The 21,984-nt window shown below is 27.3% G+C and overlaps 1 protein-coding gene across 2 annotated transcripts in view; it reads left to right on the forward strand.

The window, feature by feature from the left end:
• Window positions 1-21,666, forward strand: part of LOC111612924 (RING finger protein 44-like) — a 28,951-nt gene extending 7,285 nt beyond the window's left edge. Inside the window, exons 2-9 of one of the 2 annotated variants that reach the window (XM_023354216.1) lie at window positions 5,799-5,971; window positions 6,040-6,205; window positions 7,536-7,847; window positions 7,918-8,028; window positions 11,426-11,547; window positions 15,279-15,421; window positions 15,492-15,652; window positions 20,781-21,666. In XM_023354216.1, the coding sequence (XP_023209984.1) occupies window positions 5,799-5,971; window positions 6,040-6,205; window positions 7,536-7,847; window positions 7,918-8,028; window positions 11,426-11,547; window positions 15,279-15,421; window positions 15,492-15,652; window positions 20,781-20,858 (1,266 nt within the window). In that variant the 3' untranslated portion in view covers window positions 20,859-21,666. Of the gene's footprint in view, window positions 1-5,798; window positions 5,972-6,039; window positions 6,206-7,535; window positions 7,848-7,917; window positions 8,029-11,425; window positions 11,548-15,275; window positions 15,422-15,491; window positions 15,653-20,780 lie in introns of both variants that reach the window. The other variant, XM_023354215.1, reaches the window with a different exon arrangement.
• The last annotated feature ends 318 nt before the right edge of the window (window positions 21,667-21,984 follow it).

Genomic DNA, 21,984 nt, shown 5'->3' on the forward strand with positions numbered 1-21,984 from the left:
AATTTTAATAATAATAATAATTTAATAATTTAAATAGTTATATAACTATTTAAATAAATATGTGCAAGATTGTCTTTAATAAACTAAAGGAAATTATTAGACAATTTTACATACAATAATAACATTTGTAATTTAAATGAATATAATTTAATGTTATATTTCAGCTTACTCTTTGTTATCAATATAACATATAGATTAAATAAATTTATATTTGCATATACAGCCATTATAAAGGAATAATTGCATGATTTTAGCAGAAAAATTTTACATGACAATGTGATTAATAAATATAATAAAGTAAAAAGAAGAAGTTAAAGTGATAAGAATTGTTATTGTAGATTTAAAAAATTAATTAAAATGTTTGTTAGAACTCCATGCTAAATATTATGTAAAATTTAGATTGATATGAAAATAATAATTACCAGAATTTTTTATTGCAGTTAAATCTTGTATTATTTTGGATATCAACTTATTTCAGATTTGAACAATAATTTGTAATTTGAATTTAAGATTCTAATTAAGTTTTGGAAATTGATATTTTAGACTGATATTTAAATTTGATTTTTAATGAAACTTAACAAATTCAAAATTTAAATATACAGTGTGTCCATAAAGTCTCTTTACAACTTAAAAAATTTATTGCAAAGGCAATTGATAAGATATCTTAATCAGACTTGTTCTATTGTACTCAATGGTTTTCAAAGCTTTTCTACCTCATTTAATACACCTCTATATGGGCACCATTAGTCACACAAAGCACATTGAGATGGTATTCGACTTCTTGCCATGTTTGCTGTAGCATAGCCTCATCAATGGTTGTTATTGCATGTATTATATTTTGCTTTAGTTCAGTAATGTCTCATATCTTTGTTTGATACACAATATCTTTAACATAGCCCCGTAGAAAGAAATCCAGAGATGTGATATTTAGTGAATGTGGGTGGTGGCTACAGAATTGGTCCATCCCTTCCAATCCAACAGTCTGGAAATGTTTGATTAAGGAAGTCATGAACATGCAGTCCCCAATGTGATGGGGCACCATCTTGCTGGAAAATGAAGGTTGGTTGAAGGTCCTGCAGCTGTGGGCTATGTTACAGTGAACATGGAAAGAAGTCAAATATTGTCTTGATATGCTGTGTGCAACTAATGGTGCCCATATAGAGGTGTATTAAATGAGGTAGAAAAACTTTGAAAACCATTGAGTACAATAGAACAAGTCTGATTAAGATATTTTATCAATTGCCTTTGCAATAAATTTTTTAAGTTGTAAAGAGACTTTATGGACACTCTGTATTATGTCATAATCGTTAAAATTTCATAAATTTTATAATTAAAATTTATTCTATTTCTTAACTGTAAGTGACAAATTACTAATAATAGATTTCAAACTGTTTAATATTAATTTTTTTATACTGAATTATAGTATATTAACTTTGTGTTTTATTCATTAAGAAAACAATTATTCTTTGTATCAGTGATGGGCAGAGAATGTCAAATAAGTAATGTAAATATTATCATATGATTTACTTACAAATCTCATCAACAATGTTGAAACTAACAGTAGTAAAAAATGACAAAATTACAATGTTTCTTTTATAATATTAGCAAAATATTATTTTCATATTTGTGTTATAAATTACACATAAGTTTTAAATATGTGCATAATATAATAGCCTTTAGCACTTGTGTGTGTGTGTAATTATTAACTAACCATAAATATTAAAAAAAATCATTTTATCTATGAGATGGCACTAGATTCAGTTCAGTGATGGTATTTACATTGCAGTGATGTCATTTACTTTAATAATATTCACATCATGTTGCTTCTACAACAAATTTTTGTTTTTTAATTTTTCATACTGACCACATAACATTTTATTTTATTTTCTATTCTTTTCTAGTCATGCTTGATAGAAAAATTTCTCTAGTATATTCACAAAATAAATAATTTTAAAACAGTTATTGGTTGATTAATTTTATTGTTTAAAAATGAATCGTTAATCCCGCGTCAGGATGATCTAGGGTCATTCGCATGTGGGTGTGGCGGAGGAGACACAGATGACAAGAATCTCAAAAACCCATTTATTTTAAATGTAAAAGTAAACTTACACTAAGGAACAAAAATGTTCTTTATACAATTGGAGGTTCGAATTGTCTATGGTGTTTCTAATGTTGCTTGAAGGAAGGCCCCGGGGCAACGGCAGGTGTGGAGATTTGTCAGTTGGTGTCGGCAGTCTGAGTCCATAGTCACAGGTTACCAGTTGGGCACAACAGACGAAAAACTGCTTTTTTGCATTGACTAACCGTGTGCAGGTGCACAGTTTTTGGAAAGTGAGTCTGTCCTTGAAGATCAGGGATTATATCACTCTCCGTTCTTTGTTTTGTTTTTTTCTGATTGGCTCCATATCCCTTTTTTCTCGCTCCACAATTGGTCTCTCATCTGTCTCTAAGCGAAAGACAATTCCTGTTCGAGTCACCAGAAAGATCCGCTTTGAAGAATCTACAGTAATACCCGTGCTTACACGATAGGTGGGACCAGGCGATAACAGCGTAAGTCGAATTCGCATAAGTCAGGGTATAATTTCACAATTTGTGTAAAATCAAGTCGGATGTACGTAAGCTAATAAATGTTCTCATTAATCTTATCTCGTCTTTTGATTCGTTCACGGTTACGAGAAATCACCACATAGAGTCTCTCAAGTCTCCGTAGATATAACAAACACAGAAATAAATAACACAAAATAAATTGTAGCTATGTGTCGATTCTGCACGACACATCCGAACATGTAAACTGAACAATAGTGTGGGGGAAGTGAATAATCAAGAGTTGCGTGGCGCTCAAACAAAAGACGAATCAATGCGATTTGAAAATTGTGTAACTCTGGGTTCGTGTAAGTCGGGGTAGCGTAAGTCGAGGTATTACTGTACTTGACACCATCCGTTACACTGGATGCAAAATGTTGATGGAACTTTGAAACTTGGGCTCATATTTTCCACCATTGTTGTCTAGTCTGTGACGTTTTTGAAATTTAATGATTCGACGCAATGTCCCTTTTTGTCATTAATCTTTCCCCCTTTTCAAAATTTCTATGTTATAATTATTTGCATATGAGCGACTTGTCAAAGGTCCGTCTCTACTGGAGGTTGCTCATTTATAATTATTGCGTTCTGTTTACATCGATAGCATTTTTTTTTCTCTCATTATATGACTAGAACAACTAGTCAATATGACTAGTTGTTCTAGTCATATGAGGTTTCATATGACTAGAACAACTAATTCGATCTTTGATTGGTTTTTAACAATAGACAATTTTTTTTTCTAGTTTTGTTTTAATAAATTTCTAATAATACAGTAAATGTTTAATTTCAACCCGTTCTTGGGACCTCACAATCACGGTACTTTTCCATGTTTATAGTAGCCTGATATAATCTGGTAGTTGTTTGGCATATTACAAATTTATTAAGCTTAGAGATGTTTGTAAATTTCCAAGTGTAATGTTGGCAATCAGCTATTGTAAGAGTTGTGCAAACATGTTTGGTATCTTGTTTATAAGTGTGAGATCAAGCGCTTGATTTTGCTATATTTTATGAAAATGTTAAGCCTAATTCTCCCTCATGATCATTAAGAAAACATCGCAATGAAAAAGAAAGGATTGAATGTCATCTTTCTCACCAATAACTGCTAAGAAAGTATAACAATTTACAGTTAATGGGATGAGAATGTCAACATTTGCCTGCATAAATAGGGTGAACCTAACATTGTACAAACCAAAGATTACATTCCACGTCCCATTTCAACATCTTCTGTTTGTCTCCCTGGATCACCTCTGACCCAACACCTGCAAATTCAACCTTTGTCTTCGACAGCACTCGATCACATGATCATTTTCCCAGGCCCAAACCAAATATAAGGCAAACGCACCCCTACTTCAGGGTGATTGTTTCTCCGAAACCAATTTATCCTGTGCATCTTCCCAACTAAAGGTTTCCAGCATCAGTTTGATCTCAATGTACCTGCTTAATCTCGAAATCACTGAAGAAGGGAAAGAGGTAGGACATTTCACAACATTTTGTAAACTTTCTCTCGGATTCAGTAAACAGTTATTGGTAGTTAGGACAGTTCGAATACCCTCTCGGTCCGGTATACGCCACTGATTATCCATATTTGTATTTGAAATCATGTAAACCTTTTTGTTAGCTTTTAGTTATTCATTAAAGTTTAAATTTTTATTTTCGTGTTTGTGAATGGTGTCTTTTTCTCGGGTATCGTCAATGCTTTACTGACGACCCCTGTTACCCTCCCACTTGACCTGATAAGCCAACCTGAAATGCGCCAAGAAGAAACATGCCATCCACTGACCCCGTGGGCTGATCACACCAATCCGTTGCCAATTAAGTGGTAAATAGGGATCAACTCACCCTATTAGCCCCCCAGTTCCTCACATAAGTCAAGAAAACATACCCCATTACAAAATCCCACTCACAAGGAGAAACATTTATTCTGGGCCAAGGAAAACGTGAGAGGACACATGGAAACAAATCATCTGGAATGATGAGAAAAAATTTACTCTTAATGGTCCAGATGGTTGGAGTCACTACTGGCTTGATTTGAGAAGGGAGGAATGACCATATTCTAAGTGACAACAAAGTGGTGGTTCAGTTATGCTGTGATATGTTTTAGTTGGCAAGGAAAGATTCTAATTGCTTTTTTACAAGGTATACGAAAGCAAATTGCTTGCCAACATATATTGATAATCATCTCCTGTCTTTTTTGCAGAATGTATTGCTGGAAATTGATGGTTCTTTGAACAGGTTGATGCTCTCATTCACACAGCAAATTCTGTCTATGAGTGGATTTTAACTAATGGGGTGCCTATTATTGATTGATTGGCCAACTCTATCTCTTGATCTTAATCCAATGGAAAATCCTTGGAGAATTTTGGCTAGAGCTATATTTGTAAATGGGCAGCAATATAATATTGTGGAGTAACTAAAACAAGCCGTAATTCATAACTGGAAAGAAATAAGCATATCTGTCCTCCAAAATCTCATACAACCAATGACAGATGACGTTTAAAAAATTATTTTAGACAAAGGAGGTTTCATTGGATATTAGGTTATTGTTAAGTATAATTTATTAACATGTCATGAATTGTTTCAGTTAATTTTTGTTATATGCCTTTTATATTTTGGAACAGTCAAATTGATTGTAATTCTTTAAAATTCTGGTTTATTTATGTTTTCTTTTTTTGATAGGGTTTTTTATATGTACATTTGTGAAAGTTTAAGCAAACCAAAATTAAATTATTTTTGCAAAGTTTTCAGTATGAATATTTTTATGGAATGTACCTTAGTATTACAATACAAATTAAACTTGTTAAAATCTGAGGGAGCCAATCCTGAAATTCCCCTTGTTAGTAATAAATAATATATGTGTTTTGCACATTTATGACTTATCATTCATGCAATTTGTAAAAAATTTTTAATGTTTTCATTGACAAGTACAGATTTTTGACTATATTTAATTTGATGATAGAATGACATTGAAATGTTGATAGGTATAGAGTACCAGTATTTAAATTAATTTTATCCTATAGTTTCATTATTTCAAGTAAAATTATTTACAAATTATAAATACATTAATTAATATTTTTCTACTATAAACATATTACAATATATCATAAATACTGTGTTTATTAAATTTTTTATATATATAATCAAATGTATGCAGTAAATTTAAATATATTCAGTTTTACTTACAATTTATTAATTAGGATTTTTAAAAAAATTATTTTTAGAGTCCAAGCAGAAAACGCCGTCGTATTTCTTCACACAGAATTGATTCTTTGTCTCCTAGCCAAATATCTCCCACATCTTGGGATAATAATTCACACTCTATTGGCAGAATGGTACATGGAAGAAATACATCACGTATTGCCATTCCAGAACAGTCTTCTACTTGTAGAAATAGGTACTTAAATAATGATTTTTAACTTTTACTATACATATATAAAACTTTTTTATATTTTAATCCTTTAGTCTTGGTGTAAGATGTGAAAGTATTCCATCATGGTGTGATAATCAAGTTAGAGATCACAGATATAACTATCAGCCTGCCTTCCAAATGAATCATGCATTGCCACATCCTGGTCTTTTGGCTCATCCTGCTGGTACTCAGCAAGGATATGTTTGTGATATTACACAGGTATGTTTGATAAATTTTGAAAAAGTTTTCAAACGAGTTCATGGAGCAAAATAAAAAATTAACATATAGTTTTGAACATAAATAATATCATCTTATCAAAAGATATATTCTCATTAATTTAAATAAATAAATTAAAATATTTTAAAATAAATAAATTAAATGTTTTTAGACTACCATGATTGTCATCACAATCTGTATTCTATTTCAGATAGTCAATATTTAAATTATTTAGCAATTACATCATTTTATTTAAAAAATCCCATAATTATTAAAATGTTTTGAAATCTTCATTTAATTGTAATTTACCTTGTATATCTTCCACAACAACAGAGTTGTCATCATGTATATAAATTACTATTAAATCAGATAAATTACATTAGATTTAATTCAAATTTAATTCAAAAATTTATTGCTAAAGAATGTGTGATGAGAAATAATTCTCAAGAATTCTCTGACCAAAACTTTTGTGCTGTGTGTAATGTATTTTAAGAAAAATTACTCAAAATCCAAAAATAATTTAAAATATATTTGTATACATTAAGTTTTTCTTATATAATAAAGTTTAATTAATTATTGAATACATATATAAATGGAATATCTTTTGTAATATTGAAATTTTTTATTTGAGAAATTGAATGCTGTTATTTTATAAAATTTAATAGTAATGTTTTAGGTATTGATAAGCAGTACTTTTTTATTTATATAACATTGTTTGCAGCATTGTAATATAATAAACAGTTTTATTTTTGTTGATATGTGCTTCTTGTTCTTAATTACTTACTTATATTACACTTTTGTCGACTTTGCACATTCTTGTGATATAGGACTTGTTACATTGAGGATAGAGAAAAACATAATTTCAAATTAAAACATATTTAATGTAATGTAATCCTGGATTATGTTTTCTTGTTGGGGTTTTTTTTTTTGTTTTGTAAATATTAATTATAGATTGCAATGGAGATTTTCAATTGAAAATATTTTTGAATGGAATTAAACTTGTTAATACTGTTTTTATTGTTAATTTATTGTGAAATAATATGAATAAACATTTACTTTCTAAGAGAATAGAAAGATATGATTGCTTAGTTATTACAGTTTAGATATTTTAAAATGTTAATTTAAATTATTTATTGATACTCATATTTTTTCCATGTTATTATGATTGTTATCTTGAATAAAAATCAAATAGGTTCATTCATTCACTTTTAAACTTTATTAGGTCTATTTTTATTTTTAAAAATGAATGGATACTTAGAACTTAGTATCAATTATTTATTTTTTTGTATGATGTTCTGTATGAAATTTTGCGAAATTTATTATTATCTTTCAGGTTGCAGGAAGTGTTCCTGGTATATCTACTCATCCATTTCTTATATACAATGGAACTGAAAATATTGGGCCAATTCCTATTTCATCACCATATTATGTTTCGGGCACTATTTCAGGCAATATTCAACCTCAGATAGTTGCTCCAAATTTTGCCTGTAATTGTTGCTATCATCAGACTAGATATCGTTCCATAAATCCCACAATTCCTACACAACTCATTCAAGCACCAAATCAGCAATTGCCTCATTTTCAACAACAAATTCCAGCAATGGATCAACCCCAATATCCTGTGTCTTCTTCAATAAATACTCAGGTACAACAATTAATAGTTCTTATTATTGAATAATATATTTTTTAATTATAATAAATTTAAATTATTTTAGTCACAAGATAATGGTTTAGGAAACCGTAATGCAGATTCTCAGACAAATTATCCGAATATTCCACCATCACCAATTATTGCTGCATCAACTTTTTCTGCAATACAAGATATAGTATGAACAATTTTTTACTTTTCATATGAATACAATATTGTCAGTTTTTTTCTATAACAATAAAAATTATTTAAATTTTTATATCATTAGTATTAATAGTAGTTATTGTAACAATAAGTTATCAACTGAATAATGATTAGTCTTTATTTTCTGACATTCAAGACTAAGAAAATATTATGATGATAAAAATATTTAGTATGACAAAACTTTTGTTAGTTCTATATTTATCTTCCATATGTCTCTTAGTGCAAATGTTTCATATCATACTATGATCAGATATTCAATACTAAACAAAAAGCAAAATAAGAGAATTTTTATTCTGTGTGAAAAACACTTCAAATAAACTGAAATATTATTGCTTATCTTAAATCAGTTAGTTAACAGTAATAGACTACTTTTATTTAAATTTTATATTAATACTGAAGCTATTAAATGAATTTACATAGATGATTTTAAATAAATAAAACCTACTTACTCGAGCCTCTTTTATTTATTTATTATACATACCCCGGTGTGCATGAAGAAGTTATATTATGATGATTTTAAATTGAAAATTAATGAAAATCATATATATCTTAGTAATAAAGTAAACAATAAAATAACTCAAATAGAGCTTTTGAATTAAAAATTATTCAATAAATTATGTAATATTTTTTTCACTTTATATGCAGTGAAATTCTGTTTCACAGTTTACAATTAATATGTTTCTCACATAATACTAAAATTTTCTAGACTTATGAAATTTCTTATCATATGTAAAATAGTTTTGGAATATATAAAGTTGCAAGTATCAGTTTTTATTAAATTTATGAGAAATAAAATTATAAAATAAAAAAGTTAAAATAATCAGTTTTATCTTATATTTGAAAACAGAATAATGTCCTTTTACAAATTGAAATGTTTTTCTGTATTGAATGTATGTAATGAAGAATAAAATATAAAATAGAAATAGAAAAATATTTAGAAGATATAAATAGGAATTTGGAAAAGTTAATATTATTGATGGATTGTTGGGCAAATGGAAAAACACAGAGAGAGAACAAGTGTTTGTAAATTTCTTAAGTTATTTTTATAAAAAATTTTACATTTACAAATAATAAACATAGTAAGTAATTCACTTACAATCTTTTCAATAAAAATTTTCTGTATTATTACTGTCATACAAACTCTATAATTTTATTATAATTTGTTTGAAATCCTGAAAAAATTATCTGTGATCAATAGACCAAGCATTATTTGTGAAACTAGTAATGAGTATTTATTGGAACAGTTACTGTGCATTAATTGTGTTAATCTATACTAATATTATAAAGAGGTAATGTTTGTATGTATGTTAGTTTGTATGCAGCAGGTAAACGTTCCAAGATTATATCATCTCGTAATCTATACTAATATTATAAAGAGGTAATGTTTGTATGTATGTTAGTTTGTATGCAGCAGGTAATCTCCGAAACTACTCATCCGATTTCAAAAATTCTTTCACCAATATTTAGAATGGAACTTCAGGGTGGACATAGGCTGTATATTATTCCGTTAAACATGGGGATGGACAGTTCTTTACGGTAAGCCTTACGGGGAAGGCTTACCGTAAAGAACTCTGCTTCTATTTATACTATTTTAGATGCGTTTTTGATTGCGTTTTTGATTGCGTTTTAATAGGGTACGTTAACAGAATGTACACTAACAACAAATTTTTCGATATTCCCCCGGGGGAGAGAGACAGGATTAAGGCTTACCATGAACTTGGCTTCTATTATACTATTTTAGATGCGGGTTTTTGCGCGTTTTTGATTGCGTTTTAATAGGGTACATCAAGAGAATGTACACTAAGAAAATATTTTTCAAAAAATTTTCCCCCACAGGGGAAGTGTTATACATTTATAATAGATACATTTTGAGCCACAACAAGGCATGGCGGGGTCTGCTAGTATTTCATAATTTAATTAAAATTTAACATAGTCTATTAAATGTAAATGCTTAATTAAAATAAATAAACATAAAAATGGGTATATTAAATGCAAGAAATTGGCATGCAACAAACCTGTACTTAGACTAAGAACCTGTTAAAAGATAGTGCATGTTATTGCAACAATGATGGAGGGAATATGACATATAAAGAAATGTTAGTGCATAAAATACTTGTGAAAATTTCTAAAAATTATTAGAACAATTAACTAAAGATTTTTACCTATTAATCCTATAGGATTATTTTTAACTAGAATGTTTCTTCATTGATTCTATTCAGTAGAAGTAATTTTTCTTTTTGTTTGAATAAAATAGAATAATAATTGGTTCTGGAACATATTCTGTTCAGATAAATTCTGTTATATATTGATATTAGTACATACAGAATTTAATATTACTTTTGATCTATTGTCTTCTGTTCTTGTCAATTACTGTGTTAGTTGATTGGTATATTACATTCTGTTAATGTCTAGTTCTGTGAAGTTTTTACTTAACTAATTCATTTATTTAAATACAGACAATTCTGGCAGATGATAAGGTTAAATACTGTAAAATCTGTTTAATAATTAAAATTTTTTAATACAGTTTTGTATTTTAAAATATTTTCCTTTTTTTTACCATTAAACATAATGAAATATACCAGTAAACTGGAGTTATTTGTGAAACTTCATGTTTTTTTTTTTAATGTTAATTACTGGATTATTGGACCAAATGTGTTGTTAGTTGTTAATTTAGAAAGATTTAATTTTTATCTTTCTTTAATTTTAATTAGTAGTTTTTAATTAATTGTTCATTTATTGTTTTAAACAATATTATGAAAATTATTGTCACAATTTTACCCTGTCGCTTGGGGTAACTTTGTGACAGTCTGTTTGCTGCATATAATGAACTCTATGTAACAGCGTTACCCTGTGACTTAGTGATTACTAGTAGGAAAGGAAAAGGAGAAAACAATCATTCATTACAAATACTAACTTTTGTTAATTATCACAAAATAAAGAATTTTTAATTAAAAATTAAAGTAGTCTAAATAATATGGAAAAATTTTAAATATTCAAGCAATAATTTATAAATCATTATTGCTTGAATATTTAAAATTTTTCCATATTATTTAGATTACTTTAATTTTTAATTAATCATTAGGTTAATCTAATTGATTGGTACTGAAAATATGAAAAAAAATTTATTTAAATGATTATTTTTGTTGTTTTTATTAATATAGCTAAAAAATGAAATTAGCTAGAAAATGAATTAATATTACTAATTCATTTTCTAGCTAATTTTCTAACTTCATCAAATTTACAAACTTAGTATTGATATAAATAATTATTTTTTAGGAGATAACTTTTTATTGTTTGAAAATTTATTTATATTATATTAATGGAAGAATGTATTGTTAAAATTTATTTTATAAAAATTTTTTAATTTATAGAATAGTTTTCCAAATGCTCAATGGATGGATAATCGGGGAAGAAGACATGCAAGTAGACATTGGAGAGGAACAGTGTTACCCCCAGTACCACCAGCATATCAGGGTTTTCTTCTGCATTTCATGTATGTTTCTGAAGTTTTTATGTACAGTACTCTTTACTTGTTTTTTCTATTATACATGTCTTCTTGATATTTTTATGCAACTGATCAAAAAAGCAATGTATAAATTCTAAATGATATAGAAATCTGATATATTTTTTAAATATAATCTCAAAAATTTTATTAAATAAATTTGAATTGAATTAAATTTGAATTAAATTTGAATTGAATTAAAGAATTAAAAATATTAAAAATTATAAAATTTAAAATTTTTTCTGCATAAAAGTGTTTATGAAGTGTGTTTTAAAGAAATTTACAGACATTTTTATAATATATATACCTTTCTTTTCATCATTATTGTATTAATATGAAATTTGTTCACAATCGGCAGCTAAGTGCAAATACATTTTTTCAATTTTTAGAAAATTTTGCAAAGTTAAATTTGAATGAAAAATTGAACAAAAAGCATTTGCTTCAGATTTTATTGGAGATTGAATTTCAAAAACTTGATCCTATAAACTCTTAGTTGAACTAGTAAGAGAGTTTATAGGATCTTATTTCTAAAATAAATAGTATTTGTAACAATTTTCCATCATGATTATGCATTAATGTGTGCTTTTTTTCAATTGTATTTTTATTTTTTCATATTTAGCAGCATGGTATGTTCTAGATTGGTTATGAAAGTATCCTCATAGACTCAGATATTAAGTATATTATATATAAATTAAGTAAATAGATTTTTTTTCAAAATAAAAATATTTATAGGAACAAACCATATAAAACTTGTTATATCNGTTATTATAATCATTTAGTCCCAAAACATATTACATATAATTAGTTAAAAATAGTCTGCCTATTATAATCACACTTCTGTTATTGTTATCAATTGAGATAATTACACTTGGAGACAAATGATAAGAATTCTTAGAAAATTTGTACTACTGTAAATGGACTTTTCTTCAAAATTTATTTTTAATCAAAGCATGCCTTTTATCTCTTACACACCATGTGCATGACAAGAATTCTTAGAAAGCACCCATTACCTTTTCAAAACATTGTTGCAATGACTGGGAATAAAATTGTGCACTTGTTGTCATTCCTCTAGTTTAATTTTATGATCTATTGAGTTAAAAAAGACTATAAATACAATCATTTTTAACTCAACAGATCACTGTAAAGTAGTCAATAAAAAACCATTTGGATCTTAGCAGAAGCAGTGCAAAAGTATAGATATTTGTCTCTTCGAGAAAACCAAACAATTTTAGGGTGTTATGATAAGTTGCTCGTAACGACTCAATGTAGTGCAGCTATGCATTTAAAAATTTCTAAATAATTTTGTGTATGATTTTATATAAACAGATCAAACAGAAATTTCTTCTTTTTCTAACAAGAATGTGGATCAGAAGAGAGAAGGACCTGGGGAGGATAGTCAAGTTGAGTCAGCATTAAAGCTTTGGTTTAGTAATGTTTATGAAAAGAATGCTTCAGTTAATGGGCAAAGATTTCATTGCAACTGATGGATGATTCACCAGGTTAAAAAGTGAGAGAATATCATGTATAAGCATATTCATTTTATGGTGAAGAAAAAAGTACTGAATTGTTAATAGCTAATGTGTTGATAAAGACAGATTGGCCCAAAATCATTGCTGAATATTTATCCCAGTATATTTATAATACAGATGAAACTGGACTCTATTTTCATGTAATCTGTCTGAGCATACTTATTTGTTTAAAGATGAAACTGCTAAAAGATTTAAACTCTTAGCTGAACTTGATGAAATTCAAGATTAATCTGATGCAAGTGCAATTGCAAAAAAGATTTTCCTACATTGATACATTGCATTTGCTTACAATCTTGGAAACAAGTCTCAGAGAAAACAATCAAAAACTGCTTCCAAAAATAAAATAAATACTGAAATTCCTACTTTCAAAGAACCTGATCTTAAGCTGAAATTTTCAAAAGAATGTCAGGTAGTATTTAGACAAATTTGAAAATTGGGTGGATATAGATAACAATGTTGAAGTGGTGGCTTCAATTACTGTATTGGAAATATGTCAAGATGTTGCTGATGATAACTCCAAATTACCAAAGAAGAAATTTCAGAAGTTCCTCCAACTAATGCCCACATGCATGAGGCTCTATGAATTCTTGTCATGGTGTGCAATATAGAATAATATGAAGTTTGAAAAGCATTATGAGAATTATATTTAGGAGCTAATAAATGCAATCAAAGTATTGTCTGTTTTCTGATAAGTTTTTCAAATAAATTTTAAGTTGTTTTCAAAAGCACAAAATTTATAAGAAATGTAGCATATATACTGTATTTACTCGCATATAAGATGAGGTTTTTATTCATTTTTCACTGCTTCAAAAACCTAGGTTGTCCTATACATGTGTGCAAAGGACTCTTTGCATTTTTGCAAATAATTTTTGTGAACTATGTATATGCATTTTTTTTTACCAGATGCTTACCCTCTTGTATTTAAAAACATAAGTATTTTATCTGGGTTGTTTGAATCCTTCTTGTGTATTGTCACGAATAAAGATGAATAGCAATAGGAAAATCAAAGCTTTTGAATTGAATTCCAAAATCATACAGAAGCCCAATATAAGTTTTAATCCATTCCCATGTAAAAACAGATTATTATTTGGAAATCAGAATTCTGAGAAACTCATAAGTGTAATTGATGGAGAGTGGATTTGACTGTTAATACAGCAGAGTGTCATTTATCTGAATCAATTGGGTACTGGGGTTGTTCAGATAACTTATTTTTTGGATAACCGATTATGTATGAAAAAATATATTAACCTATCCATGTTGAAATTTTTCTATGTTGCGTGTCGCTTCGCATTGAATTTTCGTCAATGTTAAGCCTAATGTAAACTTTTTAAAAGTTTATGTTAGGCTTAACATTGTATCGTGGTTATTGTATCGTTAAAAATTATTTCTTTATTTTTTACAAACAAAATAAATATATTGAAAAATATAAAAACAAAAATATATACTTTAGAAGTTGATCTAGTATCAAAAACGTTTGATTCAGCACGACACACAGTCCTCAGAAAAACACCACACAAAAGTGCCAGTGCTGCCAGCTAAAGCACACACACCAACAAAAAAAAATATTGGAGTAGCCCAAGATATAGCCAAAGATTGCAGTGCCACAGCACTAGTGAAAATTTAAATTTGCTGACTGGAATACTTTTGGTTAACCGACGTTTTGGATAACTGGCTTTTGGATAAACAATGCTGTACTGTAATTGGCATAAAAGGTTTCTGATTGTTCAGCTTTACACAAAGAAATTGTGTTGTTGATTTTACATGATTTTTCCTTAAAGTTTAAAATGCCAGTAATTTCTGTAGGTTAATGGTTGCATTTACATGCATTTGATATTTTATTTGTGCTTAAATGAAATAAAACTAGAATTATATTAATAAATCTCATTTTTTTTTATTTTGATCTTTAAAGTCACACTTTGTCCTATATACCCTGCGAGATCACCTTATAAGTGAGTAAATACAGTAAATGTGTAATGTATTAAGTATACAGTTTGTGATAAATATAAATTGTAGAAATGACATAATTGTTTGTAATAAATTGAGTTCAATAATGAAAATTGTTTTATCCTCTATTTAAGGTTAGCTGGTTATTGTTATCAAAAATTGCAAGTCCTAAAATGATCGTAATAAATGGATTCTACTGTATTGAATATTGTAATTCATTGTATAATTTAATTATTATTTTATCAGCAGTGCCATGTTATCCAATCCATCAGTACCACCTTATAACCAAGAATTACCTAATTCAGATTCTCCAGAAGCAGAAAATTATGAAGCATTACTTAGTCTTGCAGAAAGATTGGGTGAAGCTAAACCTCGTGGATTGCCCAAATCTGGTAAATGCTTTAGTTAATTTGAACAAGTATTGTGAATTATTTTAACTAAGTTATACAATTTGAATTTTAGAAATTGATCAATTGCCTTCTTATCGTTGTAAATTGGAATCTCGTGAAAATGATCAAACATCTTGTGTTGTGTGCATGTGCGATTTTGAATCTCGTCAGATGTTAAGGGTCTTACCTTGTAGTCATGAATTTCATTCTCGTTGCATTGATAAATGGTTAAAGGTAATATAAAAATTTTTATATAAAGTTATTTAATTTACATTATATTCATGTATTGTTATGGAAATTATATTTTTAAATATAAAACTGTATCTATAAATATGTATTGTAAGTAAAGTATTGATCTGCATCATATGATTAACAAAATATTTTTATAAATTAATACATCAATTTTAGCTATGAGTACATTCTTAATAGTAGTAAATTATTAAAAAAACATATAAGTAAAGATCACTCTCAGTAAGATGAGTTTAAATGAAAACAAGTATTTTGTTTGTTTATTAAATATATATTAAGTTTTAAAGTATTATTTTCTTTTTATTATTAATTTTTTTTATAACATTACAGTTTCAAAACATTATAAATTAAAAAATTTTTACAATCATGTAACAAAAAAAGAAATAAACAGTTATCTAAATATATTTATTTTCTAAAATAAAGATTATTTCATATAAATTATTTACAAGTATCGCAATAATTTTGGCTTTTAGCATCATCATAACATAAACATATAATATAAGACAGAGTTTATAACAATCTGCAAAGTAGGGAATTTTAAGTAGTCAAGGAATATTTTTACTTCACAGAAATAAATATTCACTAATTTAATTTGATAGTGTCTAAAATTTATCTCATTTTATATCAAATAAACAAGGCCAAAAAATAAAGATACACTCAGGCAATATGAAGAGCTAATGACTGACTGGTTTGGCATGTTTAACATTTATTTATGCAAATAAAAATTTCTAGTGGATGTATAATAAGCATTGTAAGCATGAATTTTATTTTTTTATTATTATCCAAAGGATAATAATAAAAAAATAAAATTCATGCTTACAATGCAAAAAAAATCTATAAAATCTATAAAAACTTTAAAGAAAAAATAAACTCAGTTTTTAGGAGTCTAAATTTTTTAATATAAAAATTTCTGTAAAACTGAAATAATGAATTTTTATTTTTTGTTATCTAATCATGATCTCTAAATGATTTCCATTAAAATGAGCAATTATTTATTGTGCAATTTGCCAGATGAATGCCAGACTGCACATTGCCACAATGCCAGACTACAATTTTTAATTTATTTAATTTAAAGTATATGTTCTCTGCCCCAAATTAGCAGTGACTTGCCCCTGTACATCATACTTTTCCTTTAACTATAGAGTTGTGCCAGTCATCTATCTAACACCTTTCAGGAAAAATTTTTGAATTAAAATAACATGACTTCTTTGATTAAAAGTTTGTATATAGTTACTTGGAACCTCCTGCCCTTAAGGTTCTATATCTGGTCTTCATTGACTTTATTCTCAAGATTAAGGAAAGACAGATGGACTACAATGGAAATTTATAAGTTTACAATTTTTTCAAATTGCAGCCCAATAAATCCTCACTGATCATTCTACATGTTCAAAAGCTGGGATATGACTGATTTTTTCATCTGATGCATCAAATAAAACAAAAATTTCAATGGGTCATAAAGCACCAAAAAAATTATTTTGGAAAATTCTTTTGGTACACTTTGTTTTTATGCTAAAATACATCCTTTTGCCAAATATAAATCAAAATTAAAAATTCAGTTGGTTTTTGGCTTTGTTGTTTAACTTGTGTTTGTTAGAGAAATTCTAAGATTTTTACCTGGAAAACCTGGAAATGTTGGAATTTAAATGATGATGGATAAGGACCCTGACAAGAGTGATGGTAATAAAGAACAAAGTTACTACAATGCTTATTTTCACATCCATAAATCTACAAAATCTATTTGACAGTTATTACTGATCTGTTAAAATAATAGTGAAAATTAATACAGTAGGTTCTCAATAAGTTGAACTTCCTTAAATTGAAATTCTTGCTAACTCAAATTTTATTTTATTTTTTCAACTTAGATAGTACATTCTGTTTTTATCTAAGGCAAAGAAATTCTGAGATTAAATTTCACTGACTTTAAATTTAAGAATCAGAGACTATTTTGTGCCTAATTTTGTATACTTTTCCATTTTTACGAGAATGAACAATATTATCTTGAAGATGAAGATTGGTATTGTATAGAATTAGTCTTTGATTGTTAAAATTTTGAATTTTATGTAATGCAATGTTTGCACCTAAAGTAATGATCTCAAATGCAAATTGACTGATCAAATTTTAGTGCTTTAAAATTGTTAGTTTTTTTTTATTTTTAGATTTTTAGAAATTGAAAACTTAAGAATTTTAAAATGTAATGAACACATCTGTGATTTGACAACTTGCTGAATTTGTCTATATGTATTTCCTTATTTGGAACTAAGCACTCATACTGTATAAATTTCACTGTAAAGTTTGAATCACATGTTAAGTTTTAATTGCATGTAATCAGTGTTTTGACTATTCTAATTTCAAAATAGATAGAATAGCAAACTTGAGAGAACTAAAAATTTTGTCAACAACAGAAAAGACAATCTGTCATAAAGATTGTGGATGAAAGCAAAAAGAAAAAATCTGAAATTTGATATTAAGTTTAGCATCCTCTTCCCACCTTTTCTGAAAAACAATAAGAGGATTTCATAAAACTCCAATGCACAACAGAATCATAGAGAACAGAAAATAAGTATAAATGTGAATATCCAGATACTGAAAAGTGTGTGCTGAAGTAATTTGTACACTATGAAGACAAGAATACTCCTGTCATTAGAAACTTCTTAGAGAAAAAAATCTGAATAATTTGAACAACAGTTGGAACATAGCAGATAAAAGTATCAGGTAATAAAAAACTGCTGTCATTATTAATTGGAATATCTTTAAATCTTTTGCAATGCCAAGACATTATTATTATAATATGCTGCAAGTAGTAAAGTATGAATGATGTCAGAGCTTTCTTTCTAACTGGCTGATAAATTAAGAAGTTCACAAGATTGTCAAAAACAGAAAATTTATTCCTTTATGAACAGTTTTAGTGCATGTTTGATGATCCCTATTGTGAAAGCTATAACAGTTCAATTTTTACCATCAAATACAACTTCTAGATTAGAACCTTTGAATTATTCTAAACCCCTAAAACCCAAGGAATTATTTTAAAATTTTAAATTACAATACAGAAAGCTCATCGTACAAAATGTGATGTATGTTATTGAAGATAGATCATATGAGTGTGGAGTGACCTTGCCAAATGAAAAATGAATAATTAATAAAGCTTGGAATAAAATTTCACTAAGTACCACTGCTTTGCAAAAACAGGTTTTGGTCAACAATTTCTTTACACTGAATAAATCAGAATTTGTCAACTATGTTAAAGATTTTGTCACTACTGATAATGACCTATCTGTCTGCCAACACTTATCTCAAGAACATTGTTGAAATAAAAAATCAAGTACAAGAAACAAACAATAAAGATGAGGAAGAAATAAATCCTATCAAGGACAACTATCCTGCTCCTCTACATATAAGGAAGTCTTGAGCTTTTTATGCTGTTCATATTGTGATATTTATGAACTTATTACAATGAAGACATTTTCCATACTGCTTCTGTCCTTTCCACTTCAAGTTATTGAGAGTCTACTGTGGTTTACAAATTAATTGTTATAAAATAATTTTTAACTACTTATGTTTATTTTTAGAAAGGTAAAATTTCCAGTTATGTAAACAAAACAGAATATAACAATTTTAACAGTACTATTAATTCTTAAAATAATTTTTATAGACATTTAGGGTTAATATTAATTAAAATAAATAGCATGAGATCCACATATAATTGAAATTGATAAAATTATTTTCATTTTCTTTTATATATTATAAATTTGAATAAACATTTTAAATAAATTGATCAAATATAAAAGTTTTCCTTAAATTGACTTAAACATACATACATACATATACAGTGAACCCTGTACAACACAGGATACATTCCACACTATAGGAAATCAAAATACAGTAAAACCATATTATTTTGATATCAGATAATTCAAAGTATTACATAATTCAAAGTCAAGTCTAGTCCCAGGCCAAAGGATTAGGATTTTGCATACATTTTAGTTTGGATAATTTGAAATATGCAAGTCATTATCTGGTCTGGTGACCCACATAAATATTGTTTAATTCAAAACCTTTCATCATATTATGTATTTATAAGAATTATTTCAGTTTTACCAGTTATACATTGTTGATTTATTGGACATTTGTTCAAGGTCATTGAGCCATTGTACTGTACATCCTGCCACTGAAGAGAGAATTTTTTATTTTTATGGAAGAAATCTGTTTGTGTTTTAATTATTTTGGAAAAATCTATGATTTCAATAATTCCAAAGTCCATTAAATACATATGCATATTCATGACAGAATGCATACTTATAGCTTTTAGCTGTTAATAGAGCTTGTTTTCATCAGATCACATGAATTTTGTAATCTCAAACTCAAGACAAAATTTTTGTGGTAATTCTTATTGAAGCACTTAAGTACTTTCGTATGTTATTTTCATAACATATTTTTATGGTCTTGCTTTGAATGTAATTTTGTTATATTTTCATTAAGTACACACTAACTGATGGTTTTTTCAAAATAATTTAAATTAGTATGTACAATATGTACTGTATATATCTGTACATGTTACAGTCAATGATGTGAAACAAAATGATGTCTATATGTTTATGTGAATGACCAAGCTACACTTCTGTACATCTATTTTGAATCACATGATCATAAAGAGTAGCTGTATAATATATGTTTGCTTCTGTTGGCACAGACTAGAATGCTGCCTTTCCAGACATAAATGTAAATGCTTCTGACACTAAATTGGACTTTAATTATTGAATCTTACATGCAAGTGTACTGAATTTAATACAGTTTTTAAAATTTGAAAATAAAACATTTTACTAAATGTACAGTACAGTTAGAATACTCTACATAAGTTTTGTCAATCACTGATCTGCAGAAAAATATTTGACCTACTGAAACTGGTGCAGTTGATAATGGGTGACATTTAAGTAGTAAATTGCATTTTACATTTAAATTTTAATTCCTTATAGTTTCATTTCTAAAGAATGTTGGAAAGTATTCTGTGATAGAATGATTATATTATAAAATATACAGTAATATTTTAAATGGTTTTTTTTTTATTTAAATTTGTATTGTAAAAAATTTTATACTATATTTCATTCATTTTTTCCAGGCAAATCGAACTTGTCCTATTTGTCGAGGAGATGCCTCAAACATTCGACATCAACAAACACATCAAAATACAGTGTAGATATTCTTGTTCTCTACAAGAATAACAGTATTTCATATCAAATCAAACACTTATACTTTGATAGCTGCAGTTTTTTTTTCCTGTCTGATCGCATATGTGTTGCCTGTATGATGTTATAAATGTATTCTAATTTTATCATAAATGTAAAGTATCATTATTAGATGATGATATTTTCCATTCAGCTGTGTTAGTGCAGTTATAGGATACAGTGATGCTTAATTAATAACAACTTTATTTGAGATGCGATCATTTAATGAAAATGCAAGAGAAAAAAATCTTAACAAAACAACGAGTATGTAACTACTATTGTGCCTTGAGAATACTTGGCATAAACTGGAAAAGTAATTTTGCCTTATTCAATTATAAATAGATGGACTTGCTCAAAATCTTTAAAAGTCGAACTTTATTGTGCTGCCGGATTGTGAAATATTTGTCTGTCAATATAATGTATTACATATTAATCACTCACTCCAAAATATTCCATAAAAAAATTTATCTAATTATTCATTTAGATAGTTTAACAATATTATTGGGAATATTTTATAGGTATATAAATGTGTTGTTTCACTCCTAGATTGTGCCAATATACAATTTCAGAATTTTTGATTAAGGTCAAAGTGGAAATTGGTGCACTTCAGTTATGAAAACTTAAATTTTAAATATTTTAAATTACAATAGTTTTTGAATAAAACACATCCTTATAAGTCTATAATATGAAACTACTTTAAGATATATGAATAGAAGTTGTTTGATATTATTGGTTTAACTTGATATTTGTTTTTTTTTTCTGATCTCTAGATATCTTCAAAGAATAAAATTGGTTACTTAAAAAGATAAAAAGTAAAATTTAAATATTAATAAAACTATAATGATTCCATAAAATAATAATCAAATATGAATTAAACTTTTAAAGTTATAAAATACTTTGCATCTTCAATGATTTTGAAATCTTCATTAATATATGAATTTTATTATTATTATTATTTTTTTTTTTAATTTTTGCTCTTTGAAGAATCTAGGAATTAGTTAGAAACATATAAATATAGAAATAATTTTAATAATAAAGTTTTTTGATATTTGTTACATTTATAGATAACATAATTTCCAAGTTTGACTTCAAAACATT

Source organism: Centruroides sculpturatus, unplaced genomic scaffold (genome assembly GCF_000671375.1).
Source record: "Centruroides sculpturatus isolate CEXI.00-Female unplaced genomic scaffold, Cexi_2.0 scaffold1897, whole genome shotgun sequence".
Taxonomy (NCBI): Eukaryota; Metazoa; Arthropoda; class Arachnida; order Scorpiones; family Buthidae; genus Centruroides; species Centruroides sculpturatus.